Below are 24,540 nucleotides of genomic sequence, written 5' to 3'. Positions count from 1 at the left end.
TAATAGGTTAGCTTCTACTATGAAATAAGCAAAAGACTCAGACTGGACTCCTAGAGATTTCTTGAACCACTTTAATGGTAATGTTTTTAGAACTTCCCTGATCCTAAGGACGTCTTATATCCACAAATCTGCATTTCTTCCTGCTTTTCCATTGGGCTAAAGTGAAGGTTTTGTTGGTCCTTCTAGTAAATCCAATTCACAAGATAACATAATCACACACATCCATTTCTCAGGGACCTTGGTGGCTCTTATCTCCTTGCTTTTATGATCACTCATGAACAGCCAGGAATAGCAATTTGCAGCCTGTTTGTAAAGCCATCTTAGTCTGAAGCCAGTCCTTTCCTCTTTTATCACACAGTGATATTCTGCATCTAAATCCCAGTTGCCACAGCAAAATGTGCTCTGAGCTCCATTTTAGAATAATGTAAGTATTCTCTGTGTGAAATGAGAAACATCAAACACCCGAGGGAGGGGGAGGGGGCAATTATCATTCCCATGGACTATATTTAATAGAAGATGTGTCGTGTGCTTTGCTTAGATTTGTTGATATGCTGCCTGCTGTACAATGTAGCCTGAAGCTATTTAGTTTCTGTTCATTGATGTCTCAGGCAAATGATCCTACCATTCACCCAGTTGTGACTTAGGAGTCAGAGTCTGAGGTTTGCTCAACTGGATTTTGCCGTTATATCACCTACAACATTAAACTACATGCTCGAGCAGTGTGTGTTAAATCACAATTGTTTCCTATTAAGTGTTCCAAGCTACCCATTTTTATTAACAGTTACTTTATTAAATCCTTAATAACACAGATAGAATAGTTAGTTAATTTGTGTGTTGAGCCATGGATGTTAATTTGTAAACATAATAACATATTGCAATCATTTGCATAATAGCATTTTAATCTTTTTAGTAAAAGCTGTAATTCCCTACAAAGTACACTGCAGTAGAAACTAAGTGACTATTGGTAATAATACAAAAGACCTTAAAATTCTGATCCTATTATGGTGTTGGACTATACCCAAACTGCTTCCATAATCCCTAAAATGTTACTGTTCTCTGATTTAGGTGTCTGTGTCGAGAATAAAAATGAAGTTTAACTGGTAGCCATAGACTATTTCCTAAATGTAATTTAGTATTCACCAAGCACGGGCACTTTGTAAATAGCTCTGAGGCCTTCCTTCAAAGTTCAGAACTCCAGCTATCCATACCATGTGAGAAAAACTGTGCAGCTCAATTGGGCTCAGAAGAGTGGGGCTGAGGAATGGTGCTGATTTGGCACCAGGAAAAACACCAGCCACTAAGGATTGAGCCACTGGATCTCCTTCCTCCTCCCTGACTGGATGTGCCTCTTTAAACTGCTGCCTGTGGACAGAAGTTGGGAAGAGAACAGAAAAGCAGGAGGATGCTTAAAGTGGGTACTTCTGGGGATGAAGGTCTATAGAGATTTCAAATCTAGGACCTATATTAGAAATCACAAAACTGGCATAGGGAAATAGGAAGAGTCAGAAGAAGGGAGAGAAAGAGAAAGAATGTGAGAGGGAAAGAAAGAGATATTAGGATAAGGCATTTTCTCTGTGATCTGGTAATAGAGATGAGTACCTCTACATAGTAATAGCATTGGGCTGTGAAACTACCATTTCTCTATCATTTGGAAAAAAAAAAAAAGACAGTAAAGATATCTCCTATCATCATTTTCAGACAAATGGCTTCATGGTAAGAAGTCACTTATCTTTGAAAAATTTTGTCTTTGCCAAGAGTAAGCATATGTATTTCACTGATTTCACTGTAGACCTGCCCCCTTTCCACACACACCTTCATCCTAGCTACTTATAAGTTAGCATCTTTGACATGAACTATAGTATCCTGCTTTGCTTTCAAACCAAACCTCTGAGTGCACAGTCTTAAAAAAAATAAAATTAAAAAAACCTAAGAGGTTAAGAAAGAAGATAAAAATGGTCCTTCCAAAATTGTTTCACATCACAGGCAATTCATTTTATAAAAGCCACAATAAAAGTTTTCATTGCTAAAAGAATAGGCACATAATTAAAGGGACAAATTAACCTTGTTAAAAATGTGAAGTGTGGGATAGGGAACAGTGGAGGAACAATTTGGCTCTCAGTTTAACAATGTCTTCATTAATGTTCATCTTTTTATCTGCTCTGTGTGTTCCTCTCACACAGAGGTGAGCCATCTGCTGGGCTAGGCTTCCATGACACCACATGACAAAAGCACTGCACAGCATATGTATGAGGTGGCCACATAGAGCCCAGGTGCTGTATCCACAGATTGTTTGCCCAGTGCAATGTTCAGAACCATGATTATTTTAACATAGACTGATATCTTTGCAGTAAAACTAAGAGGCAAAGAGTCAGTCTTTTCCTGATCCAAGTCACAATTTCGTCTTCATGAATTTGGTTCTTCCCTTTCTTTTGTCCCTAAATGTTTCCAAGCACAGGAATATTTATTATAAATTAAGTCACTTAAGATTCCAGGGTGAGGCTGGAAAGAGAGGGCTTAGTGGTTAAGCACTTGCCTGTGAAGCCTAAGGACTCCAGTTCAAGGCTCAATTCCCCAGGATCCACATTATCCAGATGCACAAGGGGGCACAAGCGTCTGGAGTTTGTTTGCAGTGGCTGGAGGCCTTGGTGTGCCCGTTCTCTCTCTTTCTCTCTGTCTATCTGCCTCTTTCTCTCTCTGTCTGTTGCTCTCAAATAAATAAATAAAAATATAAAATAAATAAAAAATAAATAAACAAACAAAAAAAGATTCCAGGGTGTTGGAAGACTCTAAGACAAACTCATACAATGGCTCATCTGCCTCTTGAAGCATCCAAAACATCTCACATAAAGTCCATGTTCTCACCCCCCCTCCAACCATGAAAGACTACTTACTAAAATCACTGCGCCTAATTAAGCATATAGATTCTCCATTTCCAGATTGCAAAGGCTAAGAATTGGATCAGCTCCCATGAATAAACAGCAGATAACCTCATCCCTAGCAACTTCCACTTCCATTCACAAGCTCCAGCAGCAGAGAAGTACATGTTGGGGATTCCTGATCATGCAACTTGCATCCTGTGACTTGCTAGTTATTAGCAGGTATCAATACCAAGAGACATAGTCCTTGTGGGTCAGAACTCCTGAGCCAGGGTTTTCCAATGGTCAGCATAATGGCAAGGAGAAAAATAGGGTGATAAACCAGATGTTCCCAAGATAAGCCAGATGTTATCACGCCAGTCTAAAACAGTGTTTAGCTGAGGTACCTGGAAGAACACACACACACACACACACACACACACACACACACACTCCCTAGTTAGTCTCCCTGCAAGATAAGCTGAGGCAGAAGTTGAAAACAAACAAGCAAGCCCACAGCAGAATGGGTCAGATTGCTGCTTCCTGATGTGTGTGTCTACAAGACGAACATCTAACTGATTTATACCCAGAATTTGGAATTTTGTGGTAGACTACAAATGTAAGGATAAGTACAACATAAATTTTAAAAATACTCCATAAGTCTCCATGAGCTTCAGCATTCCTCAGTGTTCTTATGTTACAGCCAATTATCTCCCTACTTAAATGGCCATTATTTTCTTACTAGAAGTCTATATTCTCTGTAAGTGCCATTACCAATTGTGGCAAAAAAAAAAAAAAATCTGGTTGTAGGCTGTAAATTTAATTTAAATGACAAATTTAAATGATTGCAAATTAGAAAATCAGGAAATCTTTAAAAAGTGATTATTGTAAATGAATTCAGTTTCCCCACATAACAAAGGAGAATTTACTCTCTCAATAATTAAATGAAGGTAAGATTGTTTTCCTGCACTTTCTTGTTGTATGATTTGTTTTGTTGAAATTCCAAGAGGCTGCCGTTCTCACAGTCTTCTGACCACAGGCGCAGTCAGGAACTGGAACTCATTACCATGGAAGGCTGCAGAATTTCCTCCAAGCAGGCAAGTGAGAATAAGCAGGCACCATGAAAATTTGTAGATTGGGTTAAATATGGTCTGCTTCGAGCTGGCAAAGAGATGGAGAGCCCCTTTTGTAGAATGATTCTCAGGGAGTGCTTCAGCCCCCAAAGGCGAGCAGACCCAACCAGGAAAGGTATCCATGAAGTTCTGATTCCCTTTGGAATGTGTTTGGGTTAGAATTCCTTGCCACCTCTCCCTCTATATATAACTCATAGTTACCTGGGGTAGATGGAATTTTCCTTCGAGGTGCTTTGAGTGTGCCCCTGGATGCCATTCCTTCTGCTCTCACCTAGTCCTTCCCCTGCCCTGTATCACACTGAGTTTGGGATCCAACAGGACAAGCTGTCTTGCTTTCCTTACTTCATATTCACCATTACCTCTTAGATCTGTCAGCATCATTTTTTAAAATATTTTATTTTTATTTATTTATTTATTGACAGAGAAAGAGGGAGAGAGGGAGGGAGGAAGAGAGGGAGGAAGCAGAGGGAGAGAATGGGCATCCCAAGGCCTCCAGCCACTGCAAATGAACTCCAGATGCGTGCACTCCCTTATGCATTTGCCTAATGTGCGTCTTGGGGAATTGAACCTCAGCCCTTTGGCTTTACAGGCAAGCGCCTTAAGCACTAAGCCATCCCTCCAGGCCCAGCATCATTTTTTGGTTCTATACCAGCTCCATTGCATTGCCCTCTTGATAAATAGCTTCAGGCAGGCACTAATCTCTACCACATAAACTCTTAAGTATTTCCAAATAGATGCTCAATGTCCACCATAATTTTGTACCTAGTCTATATCCAAACGTACTCCCTATGTTCTCAGTAATATATACATATATGAGCTGGAGAGATGGCTTAGCGGTTGAGTGCTTGCCTGTAAAGCCTAAGGACCCTGGTTCAAGGCTCGGTTCCCCAGGACCCACGTTAGCCAGATGCACAAGGGGGCGCACACGTCTAGAGTTTGTTTGCAGTGGCTGGAAGCCCTGGCGCGCCCATTCTTTCTCTCTCCCTCTATCTATCTTTCTCTCTGTGTCTGTCACTCTCAAATAAATAAATAAAAAATGAACAAAAAAGAAAAAGATCTTTTAAATATATATATTATATTATGAATAAAGCAAACTCTTCACCTCCATGCCCCTCATTCTCTCACCAGTGTTAAGCTATCCTGCTGTTTCCCTTCTAAGTAATATATATATGTAAAAACATATGTGTGTGTGTGTGTGTGTGTGTGTGTGTGTGTGTGTGTAAAAACAGTCTTTCAATGTTTGTCAATTACTAATATAAATAAAAGATGATAATCCTGTGTGCATATATATGTATTTACACATATAGCACTACATTATTTTTCTTTTATTGATATATAAAGTATGCATATGTATATATCATAGTATTTGATAATTGTTTCACATTTCTATATTTTACCTCTAACTAGATTTAAATTTCTTTAGAAAACACCTCTTTTGAGCTTTATAGCTACTTGCTTTCTGCTATTTTTTAAGCAAATGACTAGGAACACTACAGTGAACAAGACTGGCTGTGTCTTTGCTCTCACGATGCTCATAACCTGTTTAGTTATTTTCACTTTTTTAATACTATAACTGAAAACCCAAAGAAGAAAAGCTACCCAGTTATCTATATTCCTGCAAAGATTATCAAGTAGTCTTGAAAGCGTCTAGCACTCTCTGCCTTAGCTGTATGCAGAACACCTAGCCCACAGACTACCCAGAGTCACCACTCACCCTTCTCCTATAGAAGTTCGGAGCCTCAAACCTAGCTGAGGTTCACAGTCATTACCATCCCCGAATGCTGCCCATAGCTGTGAGGTCTCTCCCATCAGCACCAATGGGCCTCTCAGTACATTATAAATAATGGGCTCCAAACAACATTTTCACTTGCCACTGTGCTAAGGAACCCCAAGTAGTTGCATTCAGGAGTGCCAGGCAAATGAACAACAGTTGCCCACTCATTTGTACCACAGAGGCATTAAAACAGGTATTAAAATAAAGCAGGGACAGGGTGGCCCCCAGTGACCCAGAAAGGCGCAGTGCTACTTAAGTGATCCCCATGCCACCCATCTTTACACACTGCTGTGCTGTAAAAGCAGTCCTTTATTCTGCTTCAAACAATGCACAAAGGCAACAGGGGGAAGGAAGTTATGTTGCAATATTCTGAAACATAAATCTTGCTACCAGTCCTTTCAGGGAGAGGATCCTGTTTTCCTTACACATGGATCAGTCACTGAGACTGCCCCTTGATAGGCCTTGCACCCTGTTTGCCAAAGTGGCCTCTAAACTATACCTGGTCACCAACATTTACACTCCCACACATGGGTTTTGTGAGCAGAAGTTATTGCTTGTACATCCAGTTACTTACTCAACATGTGCAACTGTCCCTTGGCTATCTTGACTCTTCAAATTTATTCTTTTCCAAAATGTAACATTCAACATCATTCCCTTTATTATTATAACTTATTTTATTTTTTTGACATTAAGTAAAAATTATACTTAGATTCAAATGTATGGACAAAGCAGAAGGGAGAAAGCTCTATACATTCCAAACCCTTCAACCATCACATTGCCCTAAATCTCACTTTTTGTCTTGATTACTATTCAGAACTCCATGGCCAGTTTCCAGCAGTGTTATCAACATGCAACTTGAGTCGTGGGGGGTTGGGGGGCAGGAGGAAGCACTTAACTCCTTCATAGCTTATTTTATCCAGGAGTCAGAGGTATAGAATAATGCTTATGATTGACAGAGCCATGCAAGCAGAACCGTGACTGACTGGCCCACTCAAGGCCAAGGCCTTCTCCAATGTGAAGAGACCAGGCTTTGAAAATCATGAGAGAGGAACATAAGAGGAAGTCTACAGGAGTATGTGGCCCTTGGGAATAAGCCTTGTGAAAGTCTGCTTTGGTAGAGATCATACAGTGCTATTGTCAGACAAAGGGAACATTAGTACTTAGGGATCTCCTTGGCCCGGGAAGATACAATTTTAGAACTTCACTTCTGCTCACTTTCCTATCCCTTTGCGGTAGAGATGAGTGAGTTTAATTCTAGAGGGCAAAGTTTATAGAAGCCATCACATTGTGAGTGCTTGTGACAGAGTTGCTGTTGGTAAGTGTTGCTACATATGACTTTACCCTTTGCCTAGTCAAAGAAGAATGGCTCTGGGACATCAGAGGAAACTGCTATGAAGACATATCAACACAGTCATTCAGTCATTCTTGTTCTCTCTCATTCAGAGAATTCGGGACAGAAGCCCAAGGTGCCTTAGAAATCTGATGATAGTTTCTCATCCTTCATAGCCAACATCTCACTAAGCTTTGTCTCAGCCATCTGCTCAACTCACCTGTTTCACTTCATAAAGGGGAATTTTAGCAGCTTATCCCAAAGTAAAATAACAACACAAACAGGGCTTCTCAAACTTGGCGCTATTGTTGTTTGATTCACACAGCTCCTTGTTATGGTAAGCTGATCTGAGCACTGGAGGGCAGTCGGTGCCACCCTGAGTTTCTACTGCTAAATGCTAATGGCATTTTCTTATACCATAGTCCTAGCAATCAGACCTCCAGACACTGTCAAATGTCCCCTTTGGGGCAACATTCCTTTGGTTGAGACTCATTGGTTTAAAATGACCTAATGAGAGATTAAATTAAATGAACCTTGTGTTTTAGAACTCTGAAAACAATTCTATCAGCATAGAAAGTTATATAGGGAAACAAAAGGAGTGTCATTGCATAGATTAAGCATCTATATATAGATAACTGACTAGCTGCTGAGCCAAGTCTGCTGAGCTATAAATGGGAAGTCCCCCATAAAGAAGCAACAACATGCAATATGGGGACGTGAGGTCATAGAGAAAGTTGGCCTTTCTGAAACTAGCCTACCTGGGAGATAATGATTATCACATCAACCCCCCCCCCCCGACACACACACCTTGAAGTTAATCTAGAATTATCATCTACAAAATGCATGGCATCCACTCAATATAGACTAGCCATAGCTGATTATTAGATAAGAGGTCTGCAGAGATGGACATTTTTTAAGTATTGTTTATTTAATGCTGCATGACTTAGAATGGCCTGTAACCTGACGAGTGTACTGAATGAGGAATGTTCAATTTACCAGTTCAAACCAGCCAAGTCCTTACATGAACTTTCTGAGACCCGGCTGAGAAGCCTGGGAAAATCTAACTTAACCACAAACCTTCACTGTTTCCTCTACCTTGCTCTCACTCCTCAGCCCTGAGTCTCCCACCCTCCTAACTTTTTTTTTTTTTCTTTTAAGACCCATTTCATGTTCCAGACATGTTACAAAATCTTAGCCATCCATGGAACCGACAGGTCCTTTGGCTCACCAACTCGCAGGGGCCTCCACACTGACCAACACTGAAAGGAAACAGTCTGTTCTATTTTTAAATATATTGAGCAAAGAAGCAGCTGGTTACATCTTTGTAAAGGATGGCTGTCACCCAAAATCACTGGCTTCCTATTTTTGTCAATGATATAGACTTAGAAGAAGACAAACTTAGAAATTCAATACCAGGTCTTGATTTGTCAATTAATGAAATCACTTGAGCTCTCTGAAACTCAGTGCCCATGTATGTAAAATGGGGATAGCAGCAACAGATCCAAACAATCAGTTCTTTGGAAAGATGCCTGTGGTGATACACAGAAGTAGTATTCCAAAGTGTTGATGATTATTGTTAATGATTACTGGTTACCTACATGGCCACACTTATCATACACTTACTTTACAATTATTCAGTACCATCTATATACTGGACAGTAGAAAAGCTCAATTCATTTTATAAAATTGACTCTCTGAGACACTTGAGATATCACTCAAATAACTTTGAAGATAGCTACCAAACGTCAACACTGGTGGCTAACAAAGGATTTTTGTTTGTTTATTTGCATGTGCACACACCCATGTTTATATGCATGACGGTGTACATGTGTGGGTGCATATGCACATGTCAGTGTGGAGACTACTGGTTGAGATCAAGAGTCTTCCTAGGACACTCTTTGTTGACCAAGGAAGAGTGTTTTACTAGAACCTAGAGCTCCTCAATTTGGGTAACCCAGCTAACCACCCTGTCCCAAGGGTCCCCTATTTCCACTCTCTGAGCACTTGGATTACAGGTAGATCCTCACACTAGCATTTCTGTGCGTGCTGAAGATCTGAAATCTAGTCCTCGCATATGCATGGCAAGCACTTTGCCCAGTGAGCCATCTCCCCAGCCCCCAAGCACAAGTGTTTTTTTATGTAGTTTGGCACACAGGGAGTACTCGGAAAATGTTAGGCGATGATGGTGGTTGGAGTAGTGATGGTTATAAATGTTGAAACTGGCTGATTTGACAATTTTAACTTGAATCACTTGTCAGAGTACTCAGTAAAGGTTTATTGCTATAAGAAATGATTTATTTTCAAGTAAATGAGTACCAATCTTGTGAGAACAAACCTCTTTTCTCTAAGTAACACTTTAATAGGAGTAGATTAACATTCTTTATTATAGGGTAGGCTCATAATAGGTGTCTAGAGTCTGGGAGGTAATTCTCATTCCTGAAAGGTAAATGAATTTTGACTAATTTATAAGTGCATTTAGAATTTTTTGAGTTTAGAATTTTCCATCATACAACAAAATTAGGATTATGAAGCCATAATGAAATAGCAATAATGCAAACTAGTCACCTACATGGTAAAACAAACACAGGTAAACTTTAACCCTTTACTTCATAAAGAATGCCTTCTTGAATATTAATTTTTATACACTAGGTCTGTCTATTGCCAGGTTTCTTTCTGTGGGAACAGGAAGGTATAAACAGGTTTAGACTTTTGTTCTTCTTTGTCACCCATTCTTTCACAACCCCTTGTATTTCATCACAGTTTCATACACTCTGTTGTCAGTTTTGAGTCCCTTAATTCTCAAAAAGAAAAAAAAAAAGTCCATTTTTTCCAAAACTAGTTGTTTTTGTTTATTTGTTTGTTTTTTTAAACCACAAACTAGAAAATACTTAACTGTAATGGCAAATCTCCTAATGCAAATCTCTGGACATAGTAGGAGTCCATTATGAATTCATAGTACCATTTCAGTCCGGCCCAAGCCATGGTCAATGAGAAGTTAATTTCTCCAGAGGAGGCCCTTACCTCAAATATGTTTGAAGGCTCATTGTTGTACTGGTTGGAAATAATCTCTGATTGGTCGCTGCACCACTTCAGTCCACCCAGAAAGCTGTCTGTATCCAAGTCATTCACATCAAGTTCAGAAAGATCAAGTTCAGGAAGATCTGGGCAGAGAGGCTGGTCTTCACCAACCAGAGCAGCACACTGCAGGAGACAGAAAAGAAAAACAAAATAAGCTTTTATTAGCTGCAGGAGTTCATTCAACAGCAATAGCATGTGATAGGAATTGAGCCTGGCTCATTCAGTGACAACCACCAAAGCTGGCCCCTGGGGCTGCTGTCACCAAGGGAAACACCTTACATTCTTTGCTCACTTTGCTCCCAAAGGACACTTGGCCTGATTAATTCCATCTGAAATTTTACATCCCAATCTATGCTAATGACCATGCTTCCAGGAAGGCTTCTTTGATTCTTCCAATTAAAACTCAGTAGAATTTGTTCATACGTCTAAGTCTTAGTTGTACTCAGGAAACTTGATACCAACATATGGTTAACTGTTGGAGCGTAAGCCTTGGGACAGAAAGGACAAGGATTCAAACTTGATTTTTTTCCTTGGAATCACAGTCATACATAATGAACACCTAGTAAACAATTGCTAAATGAAAAACAGAATGCAGGAACTGCACTCCCTTTAAGCATTACAATCCATATAATTCATTTAGCAACTAATGATGTGAGTCCTTTGACTCATCTGTGGCTCTTTTGAATTGTGATTTAAATCATTTACTCTCACTTGACTTTTTATGAGTTTCTGGGTTATGGATGCATAACTGGTCAAAAGCAAGTTTGTTAAGATGAAGAACAAATGTGCTGATTTTTCTCTATGTGGTCTTTTTACTATGTATGACTTGCAAGGTCGGTGTGTGTGTGTGTGTGTGTGTGTGTGTTTGGGATCGCTTGGAACTTGGAAGAGAAACAACTAGAAAAGAAAACCCAATAGTGTGTCACAATTATATTTTGTGCTATATTTGGGTATATCAACTGCATTCCTGTGAATGAAACATGATTCTTTGGGGCTAAAAGTTGTGAAATAATTTCAATATATTGAAAGATTTAAAACATCATCTACAGTGTCTGGACTACTTAACAGGAAGGCTATTTCAGGTCATCATATCACTTCATATCTTTGCATGCATGGTGTCATCTTTTAACTACCCTGTCTTTTGTTTTCTGAGGCAAGTGGATTCCCCTTCCCAATGAGATGTCATTCTACACTGACTTGGCTACTTAACTGGTGATTACAGTCTTCTAAGGTCTTCTTTGACAGTTAGGTTTTCAATAAATAAGTTTTATATAGTTATTTTCCTGGGGAAGGACCCCTGTTCCTTCTGGCAGGGTACCTAAGGGTGATTATGGGCCACAGGCTAAAAGTAGGTACTGGGTAATGGCGTCAACACTTTGGAAGTGGAGGTGGGGAGGCTAGCTAGAGCCTGCTGATCACTGCAGTTGTTCCACAAGGCCCCAGTGAGATCTCAACCAGCAGGCACAGAGTCATGCAAACGAAGGGCTGTCCTCTCAATTAACACTTCTTCCTTATCTTTTTATTGGGCTTTTCTTTTTATTACCTGAGTCAGCCCAAAGTTACAGGTCAGCATACCTGGTGAGGTTTATAAGTAAGTGGAGGCAGGACCTGAGAGAAGAGTCTGTCCCCGTCTAATGTTAATGTTTTGTTATGAATGCAGCAATGCCTGGTTTCCTTATCCTTCCAGCTCAAACCCTCTGTGTCAACTGTTCCTCAACACCATAAATGCAGAAACAGGCAACGGTGCAAAAACCACGAAGATTTCAACAGAAATAATTTCCAACAAAAAAGAGCATCCAAAGCAACCTAGAAAAAAATATATACAAACAGGCTGTCTAGCCCTGGCTTCTGTTCCTGTTGTGAGCTCAGAAGCCATGTCTTGGAATGCTTGAGGTGTCACCCTCACTGACTGGTGGACAACTTACTACCACCTCTCTTTAAATGCCTTGGCCAGACATAACTTACCCAAAACACTTTAACCTTCTAGAAATATATATTTACAAGTAACTTTTGACAATTATTGAGTAGGCAACATCAATTTGTTTTAGCTTACTTCCTGCCCCTCTTTCTCTCTCCCCTTCCTCTTTCATTTTTACTTTATATTATGGTTCCAAAAAGTGCTAATGCATCACCAATGTTGACATCCTAGTAAAAATCAGTGCTTGTGAATGGGGAATGATTTTGCTAATCTAAAACACATTAGTAGGAGCCAGCGCTCCTGTTATTAATTTCTCCATGGCCTTGGATGATGCCAGACAGCAGACCAAGTCCTGTAACTGTCATCTGTGTCACTGTCATCTGACGCACTCATCGTGATCGCTCCTCTATACATCTCTAACAGGTGAGCCTTGCTGCTGTTACAGACACATCCTGCTGCCTCCTTGCACTGATGACAGCGATTCACAACTGTAGCCTTAATTTTATAATAAGATTTAAGAGGATAAAGCAGTCACTAAATACAAAAGGCTAATTATTGTGCGCTATTTCAACCTAACAGACTTTTCTCTTATTTAAGGAGCAGACAATAAATTAGCTTAACTGCACTGATAATAATGAATCATTATAATTAAGTATAATTCTCCATTAACCTTTTGGAGGTTTTGGCGCCATTGATGGTAAATTTTAAAGAGAGAGAGGGAGAAAAGAACAAGTGAACTCGGCCACATTAATTATATTACTGATAAAAAGAATCGTAACTTCTAGACAAAATAGTGGAGATCCAGGAGAGGGATGGGAAGAGGGACTAGGAGAGAGCAACAGATGTGGTAGAGTGTTATGTCATGTGAATTGTCTCCATCAATCTTAGTAACCTTATTGTACATCACCTTCATTAAACTGTGAAACACCAGGGACTCCAAGTGGCTCTAATGTTATGGGCCTTTATTAACCAATGTGCTGTCCTGTCATTATGTGTAAAAGGGCATAATGGGTTTTAGGATGACAGCAAGCATTAATGGCTCCAAAAACAAAATCGGCCTCCGTTACCTGCTGCTCATAATCTTTCAGACTGGCAGAGGTGATTCCCACAGTCGTTGGCTGGAAGGCAGGGCTCCTAGCAGCCGGCTGCCTACAGTGCAAACAGCCACTGGCCAGTCACAGCTGACCCAAGACTCAATCTTAGGGCTGGACAATTAGCCTGAGAACCCCTCCTCCTCATGAGAAAAAAAAAAAAAAAAGCATTTAAAAGGCCACTGTTCTAAATAGCAGGGAAGATTATTTGCAAATGACTGCAGGGATTCCAATGATGAAAGTCCACGTTCTTCATTTCCATACCACCGAGTTCCCTCCATCAGCTTCCTGCATCAGGAATAATACATGATGGGAAAATGAAAGTACAGCCAAGGAGACGCACAGTGCCGGCCAGACAGCCACCCACAGGACACTCCGGCTACTCAGCCATTAGGACTTTGAAGCCTCAGAACTCGGACTCCTAACAGCTACAGGACACATGAATTATCCATACCTGTGCCGCCTTACCAGGAAATCACAACAAGATGAGAGCAATTACTACCGCAAATCACATCTGCCAAAGCGAAGGAGGGCCACCGGAGCCAGCATGTGCAAAGCCCAGCAAAGAGTTAAGAATCCAGGGCATGCCTGGCTAGAGAGGAAAAATGCATTCGCAGGCGGCCTTGGCCAGATGATTTTTTTTTCCCCCTCTCTTTCCCTTTAGATGTGTATCGCTGCACCACACGGACATCTTATTTAATCAAATCACGTGTGGTCCTTGATCCTCCCCCTTACCCTACGTGCCCCCAGCTACCCGCAGGGAGCACTGGTAGTCCTCTGCCAGGTCCATTGTAAGCCGCTCCGCTCCGATCCTCCCCTCCGCGCAATTCAATTTGGGTCCATCTCACCAGAGTCCACAGAAAGTTTCGCTTGTTTTCCAAGTTGCCCAAACTTTCCGAGAACATTCCATTGTGCCGAATGCAAACACTCCGAAGGTCCTCTGTCACCCGCCAGACTCCAGAGATGCTGAGGAACCTGCTCGCGTCTCCCCCCTGTCTGAACCGGGGCCAGCAGAGACTGTGGAATTGATGTATCGCCGTCTATTTTTACTCGGGCAGGAGCTGCTCCGCACAGTCCTGCACACACTCCATTCCCTGCCGGCTTCGGGCAGCTCTCCGTGGTGGTACCGAGACATTTAACCATTGGCTTTCCTGACACCGACGCGAGCAGAAAACCTTGCACTTGTGAGCCTGCTTTTGCTTTTTCTTCCTTAGCCCAACCTTTCAGCCGCCAACAGAGGAGTTTGAAAGGAAAACAGTGCCGTTGTTTTGTGTTCTGTGGGGAAAGCGATCTAAACGTAGCCAGCCCCACTCCCTTACAGGATTATTTACAAATCTTAGAAGTTCTCTGTTTAATGAAGGGAGGGGGGATCCAGACTAGAGGCAAACCGGACTCTATCTGAACACATCCAATGTTAATGTTTATTTTCCTTTTCTTATAAATAGAAATGGCATTCATCCAAGCAGGCCACTAAACACCCCTGGAAAGACATCAGCTCCTGATCATATCAATATCTTAGAGCATAAATATTGCATAGGAGTAGAAACAGCGCCAGGGGCACATGGAGAGAGTTTCTAACTGCTACAGATACTGATGACAGCAGCTAAGCTTTGATTTGCTCAAGGCGTCTCGGAGCCACCTTAAAATAGCAAACTTATTGGAGTTAAGATAAGATTGAGATCCCGGTCCAAAAGCTCCAGCCCGGCTACTTTCTCCCTCCAGTCCTTTCTCCAAGCCCATCCCCCTTTCCAGGAATTCTTGCATCTGAGGGAAGCCTCCTTCCTGCAATGCTCAGCCCAACCCAGAGAGCTCACCTCGATGTCACTCCATACAGAGTCCTGGCTGCACATGTCCCACGCCATCCAGCTCCTGAATGAAGCCAGTCACGCTTTTTTTTTCAACTCCCAGTCCACACTGACACAGAGCACACACTCATGCAGGCGACCAGCCTCGTACTGAGAGTGAACTGAAGGCACCTGTCTTACTACAGTCCCCAGTCACATGACAAAGCTATTAAAAAGTAGGCTGGGCTGTCACTCACCCAGCCTCCCTTCTCCTGTGCAGCTTGCTGCTGAGACTTGTGACGTCACTCCAAGGCAGCCCTCTGCCTCAGTGAAGTAATGTTTAGAGAAAAAAAAAAAAAAGAGAAAAAAAGAAAAGAAAAAGGAAAAGGAAAAGAAAGAAAGAAGGAAACACTTGGACTTTTGGAGTCTTCAAGCACCCTGCTGTGATTAAAGCCAGATTTGAATGCCACATACTCTAAAAGGAGCCCTGGCTATATAATGACCACAATCCTCTACAATCTTTTTTTAATTTATTTTTTCTTCCAAAACAAGCAAGTGGCAATGTTCCCTGCTCTGTGGCAAAGTAACTATAATCTTGGCTAAAATGTGTGTGCTCTAAAGACAGATCTCCAAAGCAGAACTCGACTTAGTTTAGGAGTAAAGCAAAAACCTCTCCCATGATGCATGTTTATGAGATATTTTTAATTGGGGGAGCATTGGAAAGTAGTAAATCAGACATTTTTAGCTTGTTTGGTCAATAATACAGCTGAAATAAACACACTCCTGCACCCTGAAATCTACTGTCCCCCTAGCACGAGGGAGGATCAGCTCCTGAACTGTGACTGTTGTTTGCTTTGCTCCTTGTAAGGAGACCGAGCCACGGAACCCCATCCTTTCATGTTGCTTCTGATTACTCCCATTGCTCTCACAGGCTCCCAGAAAACAAATGTGAGTGAGGACAGCCACTGCTGCCAAGCCTAGAAGAACCTGGATTCTCAGCTGCCCTTTTCCATACATGTAGCATCTCTTCCCTAGCCGCCCTGGGGTGCCTTTTTGAATAAACATTGGATTCCAACCCTAGAGCCCTGGGCAGGGCAGTTATTTGAAATCAAGAATGTCCATGGAATGAAGGAAAAATACAGACATACTATAAGCAGAAATATTCATTTCTTGAGCTCTGCTTGCTATCACTTTTCAGCTCATACGTTGACACGAGGGCTAATGCAGGTGTAACTGTTTTATGATGACGTTACATACTGAATACATAACAAACTCATAGCAGCAGACACAGTGGAAAAACACTTCCCGTAACATCACAGTGGTCAGACTTAACCCTTCCCAGTTCACGGAGAAGTACATGGAGGTATCTTTGAGAATAGATATGTTTTCATAAAACCTCAAACCCTGTAAACTTTTAAAACCATTTCGTTTCTTTAGCTTGAGAATAATTTAGCTTAAAAAAAAAAACTCCCTATGCATCTTAAAAGAATTTACAAAGCACTATTCATTTAAATTCCTATTCTATTGAAGTTAATTTAACGAATTCTTTATTGTCCATACCTTTAGAAAGAAAAAAAAAAGTAGACACATTTCCCCATTACATATTTTATATGTTCATGTGCTCAAATAGTAAAGTGAAAGAAAGAAATTCAAAACAACAGCAACAACAACAAAAATGTCCCTAGCAGACTACTGCTGCTTCAGAGCATACATAAGAGACCAGGACACTGATATCTGCAACAAGTTGCTAGTAAATTTCTGAATAATGTGATGGAATTGATAGTTTGTAATTACTGAACATAAAAATGATGGCCAGCAGCTTTGACATTTTATATTAGGTGAATACATTTTGCTCAGACAATTTTCCTTCTTACAGATAGAAGAAAATTACTGGAGATTTAATTTTCCAAATCAAAACAAGAACAGGACAATACAAGCTCAGGAAACACTTTCATACATGCAATTAGTGACATTATTCTGCATTCCCCACAAAGGAACACTCATTTTCTTCCCAATTAGATTTTGACTTAATGTAAAACTTCAGTAAATTATTAAAATTCAGGACAAAGGTCATTGGCTTTACCCTCAGCAGTCAACTGTGAAATAATATTGGCCACTTAGCAACAAAGAGTCAATGTTTATTAATTATTATCAACTGAATCCAGCATCATGACAGTCACTGATACCTCTGTTTACGCTCATCTAGTGCCAGGCATCCGTCATACTTTTAAAAACTCCTATTCACACATTTTAGAGCTGTTCTTTGCACTAGATCATGCTGGATTATTGTTTTAGATATTACCACCTGTTCACATTGAGCTGGGACAGTTTTCTTGTATGTCTTCTGCCACCTAACTGCTTTAAAGAAGAAAATTCCACTACATATCCACCAAAACCAGAAGTGGTTTAAAATGCATTGTGTTTTATTTCTTCTCTTTTACCATCACAAACAGGCTACTTCAGGAACAAAAACCCTGAAAGGGTTGCTAAACTATAGCATATGGCATTTCCCTAAGTTTTCTACTACTATGCAATCAAAATTGAACAAATGATAGCACTTCAATTATTTCTCTAGGTCTCAAAATGGTAACTGTAATGAAAGGGCTTGATATTATAGAGGATTTATAAATTGGTAAATGAACACTACAAATTAAAAAATTCTCTTCTATCCGGATTTATTTTTTCTTTTCTCAGGAGAATTTATTAGTTGCTTACCAACCTTGGTCTTTCTGGCTCCCCAGGCAGTTTCTGCGTTTAATTTTTCTCTGCTTTGACTCTCCTGTAGCTTTACTTTCATTCCTTCTGCAACTCTTCCTCCAAGACTTGCAAATGTTTAATTTTAGTCAACAAGGATCTAATGAAACCTTACTGTGTCTACAGCAACACTGTGGAAGGATTGTGAAAATGGTATACGAAGATACAGAGGAGCTTACAATTTGGGGGAGACGATAGTGCTTAAGAAAGGAGAATTATTTTGTATAAAAAACATTATCATTTTATTTTTTAAAGCACATACTGCTTGGGTACAAGGTCCTGGCACTGATCATTATAATTTGCATCCAAATCAACCCACATTTTCTCAAAACAATAGGAAGAGGTATTTATTAGCATCTGCTGAGGGGTCATGATGTATACCTACACAGAGCCAAGATTACACACCCATAGAATCCCTTCCCTCAGTAAATCTTTGCTTTCCAAATCTCAACTTTGGAGAGACAGGAAAAGCTGTCCTTTAAGTCAATAATAAAAGAGGAGCCTTCGTATTCTCTATATATTAGTCAACTGCCAATGTTTAAAATAAATGAATGCAACTAAACCAAAGTACTCATATTCAAATTGAAGACAATAGGAGACCTGTGGGTTTTCACATCATTAATATTCAGAGAAAGCAAAAGAGGAACAGCTACTAGTATAAACATCTTTGTTCACTGATTCTTACACACTTACAAGAAACTATAGAAGAGCAAATTGAAGGCTAAGCTCTTTCTTTTTCTTTCTTTCTTTTTTTTTTTTTTTTTTTTCTGTTTGTTGTGTTTTGAGATCAGGTCTTGCTCTAGTCCAGGCTGATCTAGAAGAATTCACTATGTAGTCTCAGGGTGGCCTCGAACTCATGAAAATCCTCTTACCTCTGCCTCCTGAGTGCTGGGATTAAAAGTGTGTGCCACCACACCTGACTAAGGCTAAACTTAGAAAGGAAGAAATTTAAAATTGATATCAAAGGCAACCAAGCTTATGCAAGTTACACATTCAAATCAGCCCATCACATATAATACGCAAATTAATGTAGACCTAGTGTGTCAATAAAGTACAAACATGTGTTCACTTTACAACTGAGAAAAAAAATAAAGGAGATAAAGGTTCAAATATTGTCAAAAAGAGCAGGCAGATCCCAGAAAGTCTTCTAGGAAGAACAAAAGTTACAAGCCAAGAATAGTAATCACCCTCAAATCAGAGGCACTGCAAAGCCCCTGCGGGCAACTTTGAATGGAAAGACTGTCTCCATAAATGGACATCAACATTCCCAGAATTCTATCTGCCTAGAGCATTCTTCCGGAAAGGAAAGGAACCTATCCAGGACTGCTAATATTTATAGAGTTAATTATTGCTAACAGGCACTAAATTGTTTGGTTTTAATTTCTAGAGGGCCCCGCTGATCCTGATACCCCACATCCATTATTGAGCACATACTTTGGAGCTCTAGTTTGAGGCACCAAAGTTGGAAGCTGGGTACAGAGTAACAGACTCTCATAACTATTCTTAAATTAAAACTTATCTTACATGAATGGCTCTGGTGATGTCAATTGGAACAAAGATCTTTAGGGGAAACACGTGAGGGAAAGTTGGTGGACAACTCAAATGCCTCCTAGCATTTGTGTTTTCTCCGTTTTTAATAAACAGGGTTTGATAGACAATCTCAGCAACACAGTTCTCAACTCCAATAAACCCTGCTGCAGACCAGCACTGTGGAATTGAGCCAGCCTCGATTTTAACTGAGACTTCAAAATGTGCTTTTGTCATTTTTCAGATTATAACCAAAAATAACATGGACATTAATCTGAGCTGCATTCATCTAAACATAAAGCCAGACTTGTACTTGCTATGTACAAAGATATGTGATAACAAAATATTGACTTCTCTCTCTAGCTCTCTCTCTCTTTCTTTTTGCAGATAATTAAATAATATTTAAAGGAAGGAGGTGGAGAGATAGCTCAGTAGTTAAGGCACTTGCCTGCAAAGACCTCTGGGTCTGATTCCCCAGTACCCACATAAAGCCAGATGCACAAAGTGGCATATGTATCTGGAATTAGTTTACAGAGGCTAGAGACCCTGATACCTCCACTCCCATTCCCATTCTCTCCCTCTCTCTCTTTCAGCAAATAATTAAATAATTTCTAAAAATTCACTAAAATCTGATTTTATGTGATGCAGTGATTGGACATGTATGAAGTTATAGATATTTTCATTTACCTTAATAATTTTAGGCTAATCCATCTATTATGCAGATAATTATTGATTATTTATATAAGAAATATTTAACAAGACTATTTACCAGTTATTTTTCATGAATTATGAAGTTTGCAAGAAAAATGGATGGATCTGGAAAGGATTATACTTGGTGAGGTAACCCAGGCTCAGAAAGCCAAATGTCACATGTTCTCTCACGTATGAATTAAAAATAGGTCATACATTTTAAATTTTTCATTAAGTAAAATACTAAAGTGATACTGCACCTCAAAAATACAGAAGTTCATTGATAAGAATAATATTTTATCCCACCAGCTGTAATTAGTGAAGACTGGGGACAACAACAATGCACAAATTTTTAAATAAAAAAAAAAGAAAAATGCTGCTCCTGGTACTTCTTTATAGATCTTAGGTCCTAATTAATTTAACTTTTCTTGACTTTAGGAAAGTTTTGCAAATAATCTCAAGAAGGAAGAATGATTGTATTCTTCACCAATTCCTTCATCTCATCACACAGAGCCTGAAATACTTTTTGAGTATTTTGTTTTTCTTTCTAGTATGTTTTATTTTATTTTATTTTATTTTATTTTATTTTATTTTATTTTATTTTATTTTGGTGCTGTGATATTTGTATTTCATTCTGGTGAGAAAAAAATCTGTAACCTCAAAGTGTGAGAAAGAAAATAAATTTTCACCTTAGAAAGTAATTAGCTTTAAGTTCTAAGCTAAATCGTGTGGTGATATATGACATCTTACTTGATATTAGTTAACTCAGAGAGAGCATTTTTAAAGAAACATCCTTATCCAAGAAAAATGCTTCTAGAATAGACCTTAACTTTTAACAGCTCAATCAAAATGTTGCTGTCATATGAAAAAATGGGGAGAAAGGTGTTGGTGAGAGAAAGAAAGATTAACTTAGTCCTAGAATTAAGTATTTATGGCAAAGAAAATCTAAGAAGAACCATATGAATTCCTTTAATCTGTCTCTTTTGGTTTGTTCTTATTTTATTATTATCTATCACCGATTATGTAATTTTATATGACAGGGACACAAGGAATATATATCACAGACTTCACTAACATTGGTAATTTAAATTCTACAGCTACACAAAATGTTTGCTAAACAATTTTATCATCTCCAGCTCAACAAATACAAAGCTGAGCTTCAAGTGACTTGTGCATTATGTCCTCCTCAGTTGAGCTATTAAGATAACCGTATTTCCCAGAAAGTGAAGACCTGCTTGCTTGAAAGTCATCTGCAAATCAAGAGCCAAGTCCTGTTGATCCATACTTTAGCCCTCACACTTGCTTCCACATTCATCTTTTGATGGGCCTCTTATATTGAGTTTCTGTTTTTACTTTGCGTTCATTAACTATATTATCTTTACTGACAAGTACCAAATCAAAACTGAAAGTCTGATTAAAACAATAAAACATGATACATATGATAAAAAAATAAACATAGAGGTCAAGTACGACTAGAAGGGTAGCAAAATGGCATACTATTTTTAGAGTGCAAATAGGACATAGGGCAACATATGTCAAAATTATTTTAAATGAACACCAGATGCTTTGTGTCGGGCTTGATGTGAGTGCTGGAGAATCAAATTCAGGCTGGTAAGCTTTGTAAGTAAGCATTTTAAGTGACGGAGCTGTCACTCCAGCCCTTCAAAAATATTTTTAATGGATACATGCATAAATTCTTAGAATAAGATTGTTGGTGCCAGACTAGATGATCCTACATCATTGTCAAAAACTTAAATGTAGTTTAAATGTTCAACTTTAGATGGCCTAGTTGATAAATTATAAAGCAGTGTCTCTCTCTCTCTCTCTCTCTCTCTCTCTCTCTCTCTCTCTCTCTCTCTATATATATATATATATATATATATATATATATATATATAAAGTCAATGCTAACATGAGGTTTAAGATTAAATTTGAGTAATGATAAGCATAAAAAGTATTCCTCAAAACTTATACACTCATATGTAGGAAGAAAGAAGAGGAGACAGCTAATATATAGCAAGCTGTTCACAGTACTGATAACATTATAAGTCCTTGTTAGCTTTCTCCGTGTGTGTGTGTGTGTGTGTGTGTGTGTGTGTGTGTGCCTTTCTGTAATTTTCAAATTTTCTGTGATAAACATGAAGTATTTATATGTACAAAATAGCAGCCTTTCATTTTGAGAGGAATAGCGGAATACAGAATTATGGCCCTGACAACAAATAGGAAATCTCAGGCATGACAGTCTCAAATACTCCTCATATAGTTAAGATCACTGGTGGTATCTCTTTCTCCCATTGAACTGCATGTAGAATGGCTTCTTCCAGCTTAGCCTTATAATTGACCAGCCAGGCCAAATGAGCCAAGGGGTGCAATAGTGGCACATCTGTCATGGTAGAAACCAACTGCCCTCCAATTGGACTGGAGGCCCACTCTATGGGGGTGAATACATCCCTGATACTGAAAACTTAAAACAGGGGTAGTCATGAGCCCTGGGGTATAACATCTGCTAATGTCTGGATAAGTGTATATATTATGCTTATCAAACTGCCCAGTAAGCACTTCTCTTAGTATTCATACCCTTGTATTAATGCTACTCTCACTTTGGGTAGAGAATCTTCTCTTTTCAGATGGCAGTGATCTTGGGATGACTCAGAAGGTATCACAGTGCTGGAAAGAAGTGACTGGAGTACTGAGTAACATTTCGATCACACCTTCCAAAGCTCAGGGTCTAATGCGGAAGAGGCAGTGGAAAGAATGTAAGACCCAAAGGAAGGGTAGGACTCCTTACAACATGCTCCTCCTGACACAAAATGGCATGTATATCCATGACTTCACAGTGCCTGACACTACCTACACAAGACCATCATAAGAGGAGGAAAAGGTCATGACATAAAAATAAAAGAGAGACTGATTGAGATGGGGAGGGGATATGATGGAAATGGAATTTCAAGTGGGAAAGTGGGGGGGGAGGAGGGTATTACCATGGGTTATTTTTTATAATCATGGAAAATGTTAATAAAAATTGTGAAAAAAAGAAGATAAAACCATCTTTATAAAGCTAGCATACTAAGTCTAATAGCTCCTACAGTCAGGCTCAGAGAATAAAGCTCAACACATCTGTGAGTAACTACCTGGTCTCTTAGAAATCTTCTCAGGGGGGCTAGAGAGATGGCCCAATAATTAAGACACTTGCCTGCAAAGCCTAATGACCTGGGCTCAATTCCCCAGTACCCACGTCCCACGGAGAACCAGATGCACAAAGTAGTGCATACATTTATAGTTCATTTGCAGTGGCTATAGGCCCCTGGCATGCCCATTCTCTCCCTCCCTCTCTCTCTCTCTCTCTCTCTCTCTCTCTCTCTCTCTCTCTCTCTCTCTCTCTGTGTGTGTGTGTGTGTGTTTGTGTGTGTGTCTTCTTGCTGCTGTCTCTTTCTGCTTACAAATAAACAAAATTAAAGCAAATGAAATCCTCTCAGGCTGAGTTATAGGGGACAGAAGGTATCAACTACCAAGATCTTCTCAGAGGTAAGCCCAGAGGACAGACTCCCAGACATTACTACCATCTTCACTTCATTTCCCTACTTAAAATTTTATCAAATTAAAGCAAATGTTCCTTTAAAAATTAATTATCCTTGAGAGGATTAAAATTTTAGCCATTTATATAAAAGCATCTGCTTGTTATTCATTCGTGAGTTTCCCTTCGTTCTAGCATACAGCTGGGAAGCATAAATCAAATGAAAAAGAAGAGTAAGCGCCTTAGGAATCATCTGCCTTCCTGACTAGGAAAACTTCCCAGAAGAGAGTCCACTGGCTAGGAAGGGGAGAAGCGTAGTCAGGGGAGACCCTGCCAGCAGTTGCTAAAATGATAGCTGCCACCAAAGACATCTGAAATTGCCTTGATGAGGCAAGTGCAGTCCACATTTCAAAACACTGATGTGGCTGGCCTTCCAGAATCCAACCTGTCCCCCACCAAAGAGCTGCCTGGGAAAGGCTCTCAGGGTGCAGTCTTATTTGTAGGCAGGAAGTGCATTTAGGTACTGCTAAATATCTTATGTGGGATCAACTCACTTTCTTTCCCCTGAAAGGTTAATGATATCCACAAAAAGGAGGCTTTAGTGTTTGTCAATTAAAGTTAGTGTTCTTGTGGTTTCCTGGGTGTTTTCTGGAAGTTTCTCTTCTCATAATTGGATCATGATTATTTTGACCACTAGATATTTTTTGTAAGAGGAATAGGAATGGTAATTCCAAGGCCATGATGTTTAATGTAAGTACAGGAGACTCATGTCTATCTTACAAGGAGATTCACATTGTGATCCTTGGTTCTGCCCAAAGTGGAAGGAATGGGACAAAGCTTGGCCCTCACTCAGCTATGTCACTAGTCAGCAATCTGACTTTGATTCACTCAGTCATTTTGAGCCACAGTTTCCTTATCTGTCAAAGGAGGAGCTCAGATTCCACTTTCCCTGAGATCCCTGCCAGATGGAAAATGCATGGCACGGCTGTCTTCTCAGACAGGACCAGATTGGTCAGGTGAACCTGTGTGTCTCATGTCAGTGAAATGTTCAACTTCATGAAAGAGCACAACTTTGTTTCTTTAAATTGTAAA

At 39.7% G+C, this 24,540-nt stretch overlaps 1 protein-coding gene across 4 annotated transcripts in view; it reads right to left on the bottom strand.

Annotated features, from left to right (window-relative positions):
• Ppargc1a (PPARG coactivator 1 alpha) overlaps positions 1-24,540 on the bottom strand; it is a 757,100-nt gene that overhangs the window by 89,500 nt on the left and 643,060 nt on the right. For 3 of the 4 annotated variants that reach the window (XM_004656094.2, XM_045130130.1, XM_045130131.1), the window contains one exon: positions 10,114-10,293. In XM_004656094.2, coding sequence (XP_004656151.1) covers positions 10,114-10,293 — 180 coding nt within the window. Of the gene's footprint in view, positions 1-10,113; positions 10,294-14,993; positions 15,121-24,540 lie in introns of those variants that run through there. The other variant, XM_004656093.2, reaches the window with a different exon arrangement.

The sequence above is a fragment of the Jaculus jaculus genome, chromosome 11 (genome assembly GCF_020740685.1).
Source record: "Jaculus jaculus isolate mJacJac1 chromosome 11, mJacJac1.mat.Y.cur, whole genome shotgun sequence".
Lineage (NCBI taxonomy): Eukaryota > Metazoa > Chordata > Mammalia > Rodentia > Dipodidae > Jaculus > Jaculus jaculus.
This window is presented reverse-complemented; position numbering and strand designations above follow the sequence as displayed.